The sequence below is a fragment of the Lepidochelys olivacea genome, assembly GCF_965140295.1.
Source record: "Lepidochelys olivacea isolate rLepOli2 genome assembly, chromosome: 4".
Lineage (NCBI taxonomy): Eukaryota > Metazoa > Chordata > Testudines > Cheloniidae > Lepidochelys > Lepidochelys olivacea.
Window position 1 is genome coordinate 149,737,162 of NC_140414.1, and position 14,365 is coordinate 149,751,526.

Sequence of the window (14,365 nt, forward strand, 5' to 3'; positions counted from 1 at the left end):
CCAGAGTTGCTGGGGCCGCCCCACCCTGGCAGCTGGAGTGCCACGATTGTCTGGGTGAAGGTCCCTGTTGTCCAGGCTTGAGCAGGGCCTTGTGAAGGCGTCTCTGTCCGAGTACGCCATGGCGGAGGCTGCAGACTAACCATGGAGAGTCTCTGGGGGGACCCCCCTGTGTAGCCCCAGCCCCGCGTCAGTGCCCTGGTGAGCCGCTTCCTCTGCTGTGCAACCCTGGTCATCAGCACTGAGGCCTCATCTGTGCTGCCGGGGCTGGTCACCTCTGTGCACTGAGCCTCCACTCGCCGGGGCCCTGCCTGTGGGACGTCTGTTCAGGGGCACTGGGGCAGCTGTCCCACGAGCGCTCACTCTGCTGGGGCCCAGGCACCGCTGCGGCTTGTGGGAGCAGTGCCCTGGCTCGGCGCCACGTGGTGCCCGGTGCCGCTCTGTAGCTGGGGCTCCTGGCAGGGCTGCCCGCTGGGGAACAGCTGGCCTGCGACCTCCCGCCAGCTGCAGCACTGAGGGAGCGGCTGGGGCCCACAAGGACACTGGCCGGTCACTCGCCATACAGGGCCTGGGGGTCTTGAGCGTGCCCTGGCCACGTGGAGCCCTCGCCCCGCCCTCCCCTGCCCCCCTTTAACTCTGGGATTTGGCCCGGGCAAAGGGCCTGAGGGGCTATTTTATGCCTTCAGGCTGGGGGGAAGGGGAGGACAGGCCGGGCATGGGCGCCGGCCCAGTGCCCTGTGCTGCTCTCCTACCTGCGGGGCCAACACGAACCGAGGACAGGAGCCGTGTGGCCAGACAGTCCGAAACCCAGAGGCCGTACGGGGAGCGGCTGGTCCCTGCCCGGCCCGGCTCCCGTGGGGGCTGCTGACTCCTTCACGGCCCCCACTGCCCAGCCATGGAGCTGGCACCACAAGGGCACGGGGTAGCGCCGCTTTGCTCCAGCTGCGCATGGCCAGGAAGGGCTCAGCCTGTCCCCTCCTCTCTGTGTGCAGGGGCGGCAGGGCCCCCCCGGGGCTTCGCAGGGCAGGTGAAGAGCGCCAGCAAGGCCCCCCCGCTGCCCCGCAAAATCAGCACCAGCGTGTACGAGACCTTCATGGACCAGAGCACCGGGCCCAACAGTGGGAAGGTACTGGGCAGGGCCTGGGGTGTAGGATCTCCCCAGAGCCATGTTGGAGGGCAGGGCCCAGCCCCCCCCAGACCCACCTGGGGTGCGGGACCCAGCCCCCCAGAGCCACTCACTAACACTTGTTCCTTTTTGTTTTAGCAGCTGACAGTGGATGGAAGTAAAGGACTGAAATCTCCGCCCCCACCCCCCCCCAAATCCAAGCGCATGACCCAGACCTGAGCTGCCCCACTGGCCATGACCAGGAGGATGACTTTGCTGATGAAGGCATTTGCTGGCTGCTTGGTCTGGCTGCCACCGCTCTGTACCCTCCATGCTCTTGTCCTGCTCCCAGCACGCACTGGCTGAGCCCTGGTCCAGGCTCATTCATCTTCCCTATGGCAGCCTGAGCATCCCACACACGGCCCCCCCCCGGTCCCTGTGTGCTTGGAGCTGCAGAAGCCCCAGATTGCTCAGCTTGCCTCTTACAGGAGGCACCAGCCTAGGGCAGGCCTGCGGCCCATCTGCTCCCTCTGAAGAAGGTGTAGGAAACATTGCAGCCAGCAAATCTGCCCATGACAGGCTGCCCCAGCCCCAGGAGTTAGAGGGCAGCTGCAGCCCTGAAGCAGGGCTCTGGCTCTCTTCCCAGACTCTCCTTTTCCCACGAACTATTTGTGCTCTGGATAGTCTCGTTCTCTGTGTAAAGGCCCAGCCCCATAGCCATCCTGGGGCAGTGAGTGCCACAGGTGAATGCCATGCTGCCTGGGGAAAATATTTCCTTTGAATTGCCCCTATTTAATTCTACAGCCTGTCCGTGTGCTGTGAGGCTGGGAGAACGAGGGCTCTGCTCCCCCAGTTGCAGCCCCGTTAGTGTTTGATAGACTCTTAGTGCCTTCATTGGGCAAGAACAATCCCCAGCGAGTCAGCCCCTTGTTACAGGACAGTTCGAACAGGTCCTGACCCCTGGGGTGGGGCTGGAGGTGGACGGCCCCTGAGCACCTGTACGCCCCCACCCCCAGCTGGTCACAGAGCAGCACTGGAATAGAGCTGCTCCCGGCTGTTGCGACCCCCCTCGAGCTGCGATGCAGTCAGCTGCCTGCATCGCCACTGGGGCCCTTCTGCAGCAATCACAGCTCAGGTCATCTAAGGCCATTTCCCATCGCCTGGGCCCGGCAGGCCCCCTGCACCCCTGACTGTAGGGTGCCCCCCCTGGCATTGGACTCAACACTGAGGCCTAGGCCACAGGCCTGGCATTTGGTGTGAGCATCCGCGACTGTTCAGCACCGTGGGGGCCGGCTGCTGACCCCGGCCCCAGAGTGGGGCAGTGGCAGGAGCCGGGCTGCTGCTGCTGCACTCGGGCCCCCCCACCAGGCTGCAGCATGACGAGAGGAAGCCAGACGACCCTGTGTGTCCCCACCATGGGCGCCGCACCAGCCTAGCCGCCCTCGGGGTGGGGGCAGCCCCAGGATTTGTGATCTGCCCACGTTCCTCAGAGCAGCTCCTCGCCCACCCCAAGCTAGCCAGGCCCCGCTGCTTTCCCAGCGCGTCCCCTCCGCACTGCTGGGTTTTGTGTTCTTGGGGCCATAGGATGCCTGCCAATAAAGAGACTAAAGCCTCCAGCCCTCGCCTCTGCACGTCCATGCCCAGCCCCTGACCTCAGGCTAGCGGCGGGGGAGAGTGAGGGCAAATTCCTAAGAACAAAACAGACTAAAAGGGGGAGGGGGTGTTGTAAATTTTTTGGCCCGAGGGGCCACATCAGGGTGCAAAACAGTATGGAGGGCCAGGTAGGGAAGGCTGTGCCTCCCCAGACAGCCTGGCCCTGCCCCCTCTCACTTCCCACCTCTGACTGCCCCCTCAGAACCCCACTCCCCCCCCCAAATCCTTATCCCCTGATTGCCGTGTCCTGGGAACCCACCCCCTAGCCAACCGCTCCTGCTCCCTGTCTCCTGCCCACCATCCCCACTCTGAACCTCCACCCCATCCAACCCCCCCTGCCTACCCCCCAGGACCTCCTGCCCCTTATCCAACCCCTCCCTCCCCTCACCCCCTTACCATGCCGCTCAGAGTGGCAGGCAGGCAGCAACAGGACAGTCCCGTGGGCCGGATGTGGCCCATAGGCCATAGTTTGCCCACCTCTGGACTAAAAGGCCGTGGGGGCAAGGGTGCACTGGAGGGGAAGGGGTGATTGGAGGGGTGTGCTGTAGAGGGCAAGGCAGGCGGAGGGGGGTGGGGTGCTACCCTGGAGGTAGGGGCTTGGGGGTGGGGGGCCCAAGCCCAGCAGCCCTGGGAACGATGCCTGGCTCAGAAAGGCACGGCGTCCCTGAGGCCAGCTGGGCAGGGGCACAAGATTCGCTGTCATGTCCCCAAAGCGCAAGTGGGCCAGGGACCACCCCAGGAGCTCAGGCCAGCTGGAGTCCAGACTTCCTGGGGGTAGCCATAGAGCGCCAGGGGGGATCTGCTCCCACACCCAGGCCCAGCAATTCCCTATACAGCTCTTGCAGCCTCCCATTTGGAGGCATTGGGAGCTGTGAACACAGGCAAAACTACAGCAAACACCCAGAATCCTGCTATGGCCAGATGTCCCCCCAGAGGCCCAGTCAGACCATCTGAGACACAAGGAGGGGAAGGCCCAGCCCTCCCCCCACTGCTCTAACTACTAGACCCCACACCGTTCCCAGAACCCAGGAGTCCTGGCTCCCCTCTCAGAACCGGATTGCCTTTGCAGACTCCCCCCCACAGCTGGCTGGGACCCTGGGGGCTACGTGTGTGACACTCGCTGCTACGTGTGTGGTATCAGGCCCAGCCCTCACACGAGGGCAGTGCAGGGGGCAGGCCTTCAGGTGGAGCACGGCTTTCTCCTTTCTGTCCTAGCACTATGCCCACTGCTGGTTAACAGCCCTAAATTACCTCCCCCTGCACCACCTGTCCACAGTGGAAAGTCAGTGCCCCAGCACCAAGATGGGCCTGCGCCCCTTTGCAGCCGAGATCACTGACCCTGCCCTGCAGTGGGAGAACCCCCTGGATCCCACTCAAAGCAGCTGCCCTCCCAGAGGCCAGCAGAGCTGGGCTTGGGCAGCAGCAGGCTTAGGGAACAAGTGTCACTCGCCCCCAGTTTTCATTTGCAGCCAATTATTCAAAAGTGGGGGGAGCTGGTGCCTTTGGAGCGCAATGGCCAGCTGCAGGAAGAGGAGGGGACGGGCCACTCACTTCACCCAGAGGATGGAGTTAGGCTCCAGTAACGTGTCTATGCGCCAGCCCCCACTCTCCTGCTCCAGGAGGGTCTGAGAGCCCCTGAGCAGCTGGGGGAGGAGCTGCTCTGCAGGGCAGAGCTCAGGTGCCAGGCAGAGAACAGACTGACCCCTTTCTTCACAGAGTTTTAAGAGCATGGAACCTGCCCCCCGCCCCCGCCAAGGTGCACATGAGGGAGGCACAGGGGAGCGCTCTCCTTCGGGCATCGCTTCTGTCCCCTGCCTGCGGAGATTCCCCCCAGAGCATGCCCTGCAGGAAACTTTCTCCAGCTGTTGGGAGTCACCCCCAAACCAGGCTGTCCAGCACTCCCCGGTACCTCTGACCATCTGACAGCGCCGAGTGAGAGGCCTGGAAGCTGAGGCATGAGCTCAAGCCCGGCTGAGGTGGTACGGGCACCACGGTGGGAAGGCCAGAGGACTCAGTACATGGATAGACACACTACAAAATAACTGGGGCCTGCAGCTGGCGGTGCTAAGACACCCGCAGCTGTCTGGGGGGGGTCCAGGGAGCTCCCCGTGCTCAGCCCTGTGGCACATCTCAGGCCCGGCCAGCTTCAGGCCCAGAACACTGGGCCCCATCGGTTAAAGCTTGGCCTGGAAGAGGAGCCACTCTCCCCTCCCTTCCCCCTGCCTCCCCAGAGAAGTCAGAAGGTACCCCCCCCCCCCCAGTGATCTCAAGCCCTCCAACCTGCCCATAATAAGAGTCAGATTTATTTTTTGTAGCTGAGAAGAATCCCCCTTCCCCCAGTTTAACACAACAGCCCAAGTGGAGAAGGCAGGGCCAGGCTGATGCTGAGTCCAGTCCCACATGGGGGTGGGTGCAGGGCATCCCGGTTCCAGCTCTCCAGCCCTGTCTGGCTAGCTGGAGGCAGGTCGGGTGTGATGCGGGGATACACAGGCACTTACTGCTCCACCATGGGCAGCTGAGCACCGCCTGCCTGGGATGGCACACGCCGCGAAGGCCCCGCTGCATCTCAAGCGTGCTGGTTCGGAGGGGATCCCACTGCAGTGCTGTGAATCATGCAAAACGGCCATGCTGAGGTCACGCTCCCAATGGGCCCGAGCCCTGTGCACGCCACAGGCAGGAGGGTGAGGGGCCACCTCAGTGGCTCCCATCGCCCCGCGGCATCCCGTATTTCTCTGTGTATCTCCTGTGGGGCAGGAAGAGTCCATTAGTCAGGCAGCAGAGGGGTGCGGTGAGGGAGTGGATCGCCCCAATGATGGCAGCTAGAGTGGCCTACTATTCACATCAGAACTGGAAGCCAGAACTCCTGGGTTCTACTCAGATGACATCGAATTGGGGGGAGCTGCCTCCCCGGCAAGAGCCCAGAGGACCTGGGTTCAGACACAGGCAGAAACCACCAAACTCGGCTTGGGGGAATAACCCAGTCCCAGCAACATGCAACAGAGGGAGGGGGCAGTGCCTCCATGGCTGAGGGTGACCCCTCCACCCTCTACTCTGGGCCCCCTGAAGGCTAGATGGGACCGGTGGCTCATCTGCTGTAACCTTCTGTAGAGCACATGCCCCATGACCCCGCCCTGAGCCCCATCACTTGCGTCTGACTAAAGCGCAGAGACCAGGCACTTACCCTGCAGCACTGTGGTTCCTCGAGATGTGGCCACGACCCTCCTAATGCCCACTCGCACTCCAAAGCCCAGATGGCTGAGGACGGCGAGAGCAGGAATGGGTCATGAGGAACCACTTCCTGGGGGGTAAGTAACCGCTCTCAGCTTTTCAGGTCTGTGTCAGCGTGGATCCCTCTGCGGGTAGCTGGCAACCAGCATCCTCCCTGCATGATGCGAATGAGCCAGTCACACAGACGGCAGCTCTGCTCTCTGGAATTTGGCCTGTGGCCGGCTGCCTTAGCAAGCGCACAGTGTTTAACCCAAGTCCGTGAGTTACTCCAGGTAGCTGCCTTGCAGCTCTCAGAGTGCAGCGGTCCAGAAGCTGCTGCCCGAGCCTGATGGAGAGTGCCTTGCCATCTGGTGGAAGAGTCTGTGCATGGTGTGTTCCACTTGGAGATGCTCTGTGATGCGGCCATAACAAGGCAACCTGAAAGGCCTGAGCTGCTGGGTAACAGCACAACTCTGGCAATGTCCAAAGCATGCAGCTTCTGTCCACATGCTGGGAGCACCAGGAAGACAACAGGTAGTAACGGACTGGGTTAGGTGGAATTCTGAGACCAGCATAGGGTGGAACCTGGGGCACAGTTTCAGCACCACCATGTCCCTATGGAAGGATGTGGAAGGGCTTGGCTCTTGCTGACCTTCCAAGCTGAGGCGATGGCCAGATCATCTTGGTAGTCAGGTGGTGGAGGGAGCACTCCAGTGGGGGCTCCGGGGAGGCTCCATGGGCTCAGCACAACACTCAGGTCTGCTGTATTGATCTCAAGGTGTTCTAAACCCTCTCTGTCCAACATTAAAACTGACAAAGGTTTCCCGGTTTACCTGGTTCCTTGACAGACACCCAAAGGCACTTGGTCTACAGCTGAATGTGTATTGATCACACACAAGAACAAGAAATGAAAACAAGCACCGGCACAGAGTGGAACCGAGCGATTATCCAAACCAAAACATACTCATGCCTCTTGGAGGCAAAACAACAGTCTGGTTTTCCCCAACAACCTCTCCTTAAGGCAAAGGAAAGGGTTAACTACACTAAGCCCTGAGGTGTGAAGGGCAGTCACCACTCATGTTTTTGACAGACAGGCACAAGGTGGTGCATAGACAGGTGGGGAAATATAGCTTTGGTTCACCTTCTGGAACACTGCACTGCTGGGTGGTTCGACACGGACACTTTGGCTGGCAGGTCATTTGGCCCCTGGTTCACTTTCTGATCAGGGACATCATCTCCTTCGCCGGGGCAGGGCTGTCTCATCTCCTGTGCTGATGCAGTGCAGCTGATGCAGCATTTGATGAAAAGCTGACAGCGTGGGGCTAGAAGGATAGAAATCGTGGGGAAGGGAGACAGAAAAGACAGTTACCTGTTCCGTAACTGTGTTCTTCGAGATATGTTCCTCATGTCCATTCCATATTAGGGGTGTGCGCTCACCCCAGGCACTGGCTCCGGAAGTTTTTCCCTCAGCAGTATCCGTAAGGGAGCGGCAATCCACGCCTCACGCTGCAAGACCGGTACCGGGACGAGGAGTGGGACCTGGAGGGATCACAGGCCGGGTGTTGGGAGGATCTCCCCGAATACGGTGACACCCATCTTGGGGATCGCTGGCAGGGCCCACAGCTCCAGTCCTCCAATCGTTCCCGGGATCTGTAACAGTGTTTCAGTGATGCGAAGGGCTGGTCCCGACGTTCCTGCCTGGGGCGAGGGCGGGCGGAAAGGTCCCAAGGCAGGCTTACCCTGAGTCGGCACTGCCGGGCCGGTGTGGGCGGCACCAGGAGCATCAGGAGTCTGATCTCACCGTCTTTCTTAGTCCTAGGTTTAAAGGACTTGCCGATTCGACACTTATCACTTATGTGCCCTTCACCAAGGCACCTGAGACAGGTACTATGCGGATCGCTCACGGGCATGGGCTGTTTGCAGCCATCGCAGGGCTTAAAGCCTGGGGAGCGGGGCATGCCCCATCCCCCGGCTAAGCCCCTAACAGGACTAGCAAAACTAACTACAGCTAAGGGCTAACAACTACTAACTATGCACACTCACTTTACAAGAACTCTAGTTCGTACGAACGAAGCCTAAGCAACGCTAGTAAGAGAAGTGAACGTTCCGTGCACCATCACTGGCAGCAAGAAGGAACTGAGGGTGGGGGGAGCCAGCGGCATCCCTTATACAGCACCATGCGGGTGCCACTCTAGAGGGCGCCAGAGCCAGTCCCCTACAGACACTGCTGAGGGAAAAACTTCCGGCACTGGTGCATGTGGTGAGCACACACCCCTAATGTGGAATGGACACAAGCAAGCACTCGAAGAACAGGATCTTACATGCCTCTGCAGTGCTGGCAATGAGGACGCCCCACCAATGGCAGAGGACTGGATGTCGTGACGGTTCTCAGCACTCTCACAGCCTTATGAGCAAGGCCTGATGGCCTTCCTCGTGAAAGGAAAATCCTTTGGTCTGGTCTACTCAAGTGCTTATATACAAATGCACAAAGCCTTGGAAACAAGCAGGGAGAACTGGGGGTCCTGGTGATGTCAAGGAACTATGACGTGATTGGAATAACAGAGACTTGGTGGGATAACTCACATGACTGGAGTACTGTCATGGATGGTTATAAACTCTTCAGGAAGGACAGGCAGAGCAGAAAAGGTGGGGGAGTAGCACTGTATGTAAGGGAGCAGTATGACTGCTCAGAGCTCCGGTACGAAACTGTAGAAAAACCTGAGTGTCTCTGGATTAAGTTTAGAAGTGTGTGCAACAAGAGTGATGTAGTGGTGGGAGTCTGCTATAGACCACCGGACCAGGGTGATGAGGTGGATGAGGCTTTCTTCCGGCAGCTCACGGAAGCTACTAGATCGCATGCCCTGATTCTCATGGGTGACTTTAATTTTCCTGATATCTGCTGGGAGAGCAATACAGCGGTGCATAGACAATCCAGGAAGTTTTTGGAAAGCATAGGGGACAATTTCCTGGCGCAAGTGCTAGAGGAGCCAACTAGGGGGGGCGCTTTTCTTGACCTGCTGCTCACAAACCGGGTAGAATTAGTGGTGGAAGCAAAAGTGGATGGGAATCTGGGAGGCAGTGACCATGAGTTGGTTGAGTTCAGGATCCTGACGCAGGGAAGAAAGGTAAGCAGCAGGATACGGACCCTGGACTTCAGGAAAGCAGACTTCGACTCCCTCAGGGAACGGATGGCCAGGATCCCCTGGGGGACTAACATGAAGGGGAAAGGAGTCCAGGAGAGCTGGCTGTATTTCAAGGAATCCCTGTTGAGGTTACAGGGACAAACCATCCCGATGAGTCGAAAGAATAGTAAATATGGCAGGCGACCAGCTTGGCTTAATGGTGAAATCCTAGCGGATCTTAAACATAAAAAAGAAGCTTACAAGAAGTGTAAGGTTGGACATATGACCAGGGAAGAGTATAAAAATATTGCTCGGGCATGTAGGAATGATATCAGGAGGGCCAAATCGCACCTGGAGCTGCAGCTAGCGAGAGATATCAAGAGTAACAAGAAGGGTTTCTTCAGGTATGTTGGCAACAAGAAGAAAGCCAAGGACAGTGTGGGCCCCTTACTGAATGAGGGAGGCAACCTAGTGACGGAGGATGTGGAAAAAGCTAATGTACTCAATGCTTTTTTTGCCTCTGTCTTCACTAACAAGGTCAGCTCCCAGACTGCTGCGCTGGGCATCACAAAATGGGGAAGAGATGGCCAGCCCTCTATGGAGATAGAGGTGGTTAGGGACTATTTAGAAAAGCTGGACGTGCACAAGTCCATGGGGCCGGACGAGTTGCATCTGAGAGTGCTGAAGGAATTGGCGGCTGTGATTGCAGAGCCATTGGCCATTATCTTTGAAAACTCGTGGCGAACCGGGGAAGTCCCGGATGACTGGAAAAAGGCTAATGTAGAGCCAATCTTTAAAAAAGGGAAGAAGGAGGATCCTGGGAACTACAGGCCAGTCAGCCTCACCTCAGTCCCTGGAAAAATCATGGAGCAGGTCCTCAAAGAATCAATCCTGAAGCACTTGCATGAGAGGAAATTGATCAGGAACAGCCAGCATGGATTCACCAAGGAAGGTCATGCCTGACTAATCTAATCGCCTTTTATGATGAGATTACAGGTTCTGTGGATGAAGGGAAAGCAGTGGATGTATTGTTTCTTGACTTTAGCAAAGCTTTTGACACCCGGTCTCCCACAGTATTCTTGTCAGCAAGTTAAGGAAGTATGGGCTGGATGAATGCACTATAAGGTGGGTAGAAAGCTGGCTAGATTGTCGGGCTCAACGGGTAGTGATCAATGGCTCCATGTCTAGTTGGCAGCCGGTGTCAAGTGGAGTGCCCCAAGGGTCGGTCCTGGGGCCGGTTTTGTTCAATATCTTCATAAATGATCTGGAGGATGGTGTGGATTGCACTCTCAGCAAATTTGCGGATGATACTAAACTGGGAGGAGTGGTAGATACGCTGGAGGGGAGGGATAGGATACAGAAGGACCTAGACAAATTGGAGGATTGGGCCAAAAGAAATCTGATGAGGTTCAATAAGGACAAGTGCAGGGTCCTGCACTTAGGATGGAAGAATCCAATGCACCGCTACAGACTAGGGACCGAATGGCTAGGCAGCAGTTCTGCGGAAAAGGACCTAGGGGTGACAGTGGACGAGAAGCTGGATATGAGTCAGCAGTGTGCCCTTGTTGCCAAGAAGGCCAATGGCATTTTGGGATGTATAAGTAGGGGCATAGCGAGTAGATCGAGGGACGTGATCGTTCCCCTCTATTCAACATTGGTGAGGCCTCATCTGGAGTACTGTGTCCAGTTTTGGGCCCCACACTACAAGAAGGATGTGGATAAATTGGAGAGAGTCCAGCGAAGAGCAACAAAAATGATTAGGGGTCTAGAACACATGACTTATGAGGAGAGGCTGAGGGAGCTGGGATTGTTTAGCCTGCAGAAGAGAAGATTGAGGGGGGATTTGATAGCTGCTTTCAACTACCTGAAAGGGGGTTCCAAAGAGGATGGCTCTAGACTGTTCTCAATGGTAGCAGATGACAGAACGAGGAGTAATGGTCTCAAGTTGCAGTGGGGGAGGTTTAGATTGGATATTAGGAAAAACTTTTTCACTAAGAGGGTGGTGAAACACTGGAATGTGTTACCTAGGGAGGTGGTAGAATCTCCTTCCTTAGAGGTTTTTAAGGTCAGGCTTGACAAAGCCCTGGCTGGGATGATTTAACTGGGAATTGGTCCTGCTTCGAGCAGGGGGTTGGACTAGATGACCTTCAGGGGTCCCTTCCAACCCTGATATTCTATGATTCTACTCCCTCTGTCTTGGGCTCGGGGAAAATGAGCCAAGCTATGCTGGGCCAAGGGGAGAGCTGCTGAGATTTTTCAGTCTCTTTTTAAGAACCCCAAAAAGGAGTAAAGAAGGAGGCATAGTTCATCCTCTCGTTATTTTGTCCACCAAACAGGCCTAATATCTGCCACACCAACTTTGGTCCATTAATTTCCAGACCCACATTTTCTGATTTATGGAGTCCAACCTCACACAGTCCCTGATTCTCATCAGCAAGACTTGTTTTTTGGTTTGGACTAATTCAGTCTGTCTGGTTTTCTTGCACCTGTTTATAATATTCTCTATTGAAAATAACTTGATCTGCTTTCCATGGTTAATTCCCAGGCAAAATGTTACAGGTTATTGTGATGTCTTAGGAACTTTCACATACTTTTTTTTTTACAACTGAGCTTATAATTAGGGTAAGTTTTTAGGCCCTATAATCACAACAGGTCCCACAAGGGAGTCAGGTCTCTGACTGAAGGGCAAGCATGGAAAAGGCCCCTGGAGGAATTCTGATGCCATAGGGTGGGAGAAGTCAGAATACAACTGTACCAAGGTGTGATGCACAGATATTGCAGCAAGGTGAGAGTTAAATATGAACGCTTCATGTTTCAGGAGCAGAATATAGTACAAGAATTTGGCCCAAGAGCTTCACGTGGTCAACACGACAGTGAGTTGCCCATCTGGAGAATTTCTTCCATTTTGAGGAATAAGCTTTCCTGGTGGAAGGTTTCTTGCTTTGCATAAAAATATCCTAGCAGCGACTGCAAGTTCAGTAGGGCTCAGCCAGCAGGCATCCAGGCCCTCTCAGTGCATCTCTGATCTTGGTTCTGAGCTATTATACTGATACAAGCCGGGAGGAGTATTGGGGGAAGAGGAGGAGGGCACCCCGGACACCTGTAACAGGTCAGGGCCAAAACTCTTTTGGCCAGTAAGGGGCTATCGGGATGACTATAGCTGTGTCCTGTCTGACCTTGCATCAGAGGAGAAAGGCATCCAGCAGGGAACCTGGGCTCAGGCCTTTCCTGGAGCAGAAGTTCAGACCCTTGCTGTTGTGCTCTGTGGCCAAGAAGTGTATGGTGGGAGTCTAGGATGGACTTCTGCAGTGACCACTCGTGGTTGGCCCCCCTGGTCTGCTCAGAAAGTCAGCCAGGTCGCTGCTGACTCCTGGAACGGACAGCCAGTGGGGTCGGCCCACGTTGATCGATCACTGCCCAGATGTGCTGTCAGGATTTGCATGGTGGAGTTCGGCAGAACAAGCAGGAACGCTATATAGACCCTCAGCTCCAGGACAGTCACAGGTAGGTTTAGGTCATTGTGAGACCATGTGCCTTGCATCTGTGAGCACTGCAGCCTGTCCCTGACGTGTCCATGATAAGAGTTGTCAGGGAGTAGCCAGAGAACGCCACCCCTTTTCTCACGCTCCCCAGGTCTAGCCGCCAGGCGAGCTCCCCCAGGACTCTGAGAAACTATACCCACTCGTTCCTGATGTCTGGATGGGGAATACATGGACCTCAGTCACACCTGTGATGACCATAGGTGGAGTCTGGCAAGTGGCATCACGTATGCGCGTGTTGGCATGCGGCCTGAGAGTCCCAGACCCACATGCACTGTCGGTCTTGCCCGTAGATCATTTACTTCTGACTGAAGAAAGTAGAATCCATCCTCCAGCAGGTAGGCCCGGGCTGATCCAGAATCAGTAGGAGCTCCTGTGAACTCTATTGTCTGCGACAGGGTGAGACAAGGAGTCCTAGCTGAGAGAACAGGGAAAGGTTGTATTGTAAGGCTGTTCCAGTCTCCTGCTGGGATCTGCCCATGACCAGCCAGTTGTCCAGGTATGGACAGAAATGGATTCCCTGTCTTCTTAAACATGATGCCGCTACAGCAAGGCCTTTGGCTCACACTCAACACCAGAGAGTCTGAAGGTCAGAACCCTGCACTGATAACGGTCAGGCCCCATTGTGAATCTGAGGTATTTCCTGTGGGCTGGGTATACACCCTGCAAATCAAGAGCTATGAACCAGTCTTGAGCTTGGAGAGAGATGATGGAGGCAGGTGTTACACTGTCTCAGGGTCAGGATGGGTACGTGTTCAGTCAGCGTCCTCAGGTCCAGGATTGGAAGACAACCTCTCTTCTTTGGAGTGAGGAAATACCAGGAGCAGAAGCATCTTCTCCCAATCTTTGTTGGACCTCTGCCATGGCTTCTAGATGTAGCAACAAGGCTTGTTCCGCTTGTAGCAAGCTCTCATGGAAGTGGGATGGGGTGGCCCCAGGCAAAGATCTGTAACATCCATTTATCTGATGTGATGGCAGATGATGCCAGGTGGAATGCGGCTAGGTGGCTTCTGAAGGTTGTGTTCTCTAGAGCGGGTCCAGTGCAGCTCTCGACTGTCTTGTTGATCCGTTGACGTGTGAAGGAGCAGATGCACTGTCGAGGAAAAGGAAGGTTGATGCCCATGTTGTAACTTGGGAGCTTCTTGGCATGACATTCCGACTGTATGGGGTGGCAAGACAGTGTGTGCTGCTGAGGCTGGGGATGCTACAGCCTGTTGAATGGAGGGGTGCAAGTCCTCAGAGAGTACAAGGTGGCTTTTGAGTCCTTCAGTGAATGAAGAGGGCTGGCCCCCTGCTCGCTCAGCAGCCTGGAGTCTTCACAGGGTACATCCTCAATCACAGCCTGGAGCCGCGGTGCACTGTCTATGGTCACTGTGGTGCCCAATGACCTGGCCATGGTGTCAGAAGAATCACCACCAGCTGGTTTACATCCTTGAGTTCTGCTCTGTCCCATGTCAGGAAGTTGTACTTCGCCATCAGGGCCTGACAGTTAGCCACGCGCAGCTGCAGCAAAGCTGGAGTATGACTTCTTCCCAAGCAGGGCGAGACATCTGGAGTCCTTGTGCTTTAGCTCAACCTCAACTTCTCTTGCCTAGCAATACGACAAAGGAGGCTGGGTCAACTGAGTGTACGAGAACTCAAATCCCATAGAGGCCGGTACCTGGAACTTCGTCTCAACTCACTTCACCATTAGCTTCCCTGTAGCAGACGCCAGCCACAGCCCATTAGCTGGGTCCAGCAGT

At 56.2% G+C, this 14,365-nt stretch overlaps 2 protein-coding genes across 4 annotated transcripts in view; one reads left to right on the forward strand and one right to left on the reverse strand.

Annotated features, from left to right (window-relative positions):
- The window catches only part of LOC311519314 (dedicator of cytokinesis protein 2-like), a 338,844-nt gene extending 336,126 nt beyond the window's left edge, over positions 1–2,718 (forward strand). The window contains exons 52-53 of the mRNA XM_084625731.1: positions 990–1,123; positions 1,262–2,718. Coding sequence (XP_084481857.1) covers positions 990–1,123; positions 1,262–1,342 — 215 coding nt within the window. The 3' untranslated portion in view covers positions 1,343–2,718. The remainder of the gene's footprint in view (positions 1–989; positions 1,124–1,261) is intronic.
- Positions 2,719–5,038: 2,320 nt separating this feature from the next.
- The window catches only part of AUP1 (AUP1 lipid droplet regulating VLDL assembly factor), a 28,884-nt gene continuing 19,557 nt past the window's right edge, over positions 5,039–14,365 (reverse strand). For all 3 annotated transcript variants that reach the window (XM_084626486.1, XM_084626487.1, XM_084626488.1), the window contains exon 12: positions 5,039–5,498. In XM_084626486.1, the coding sequence (XP_084482612.1) occupies positions 5,450–5,498 (49 nt within the window). In that variant the 3' untranslated portion in view covers positions 5,039–5,449. The remainder of the gene's footprint in view (positions 5,499–14,365) is intronic.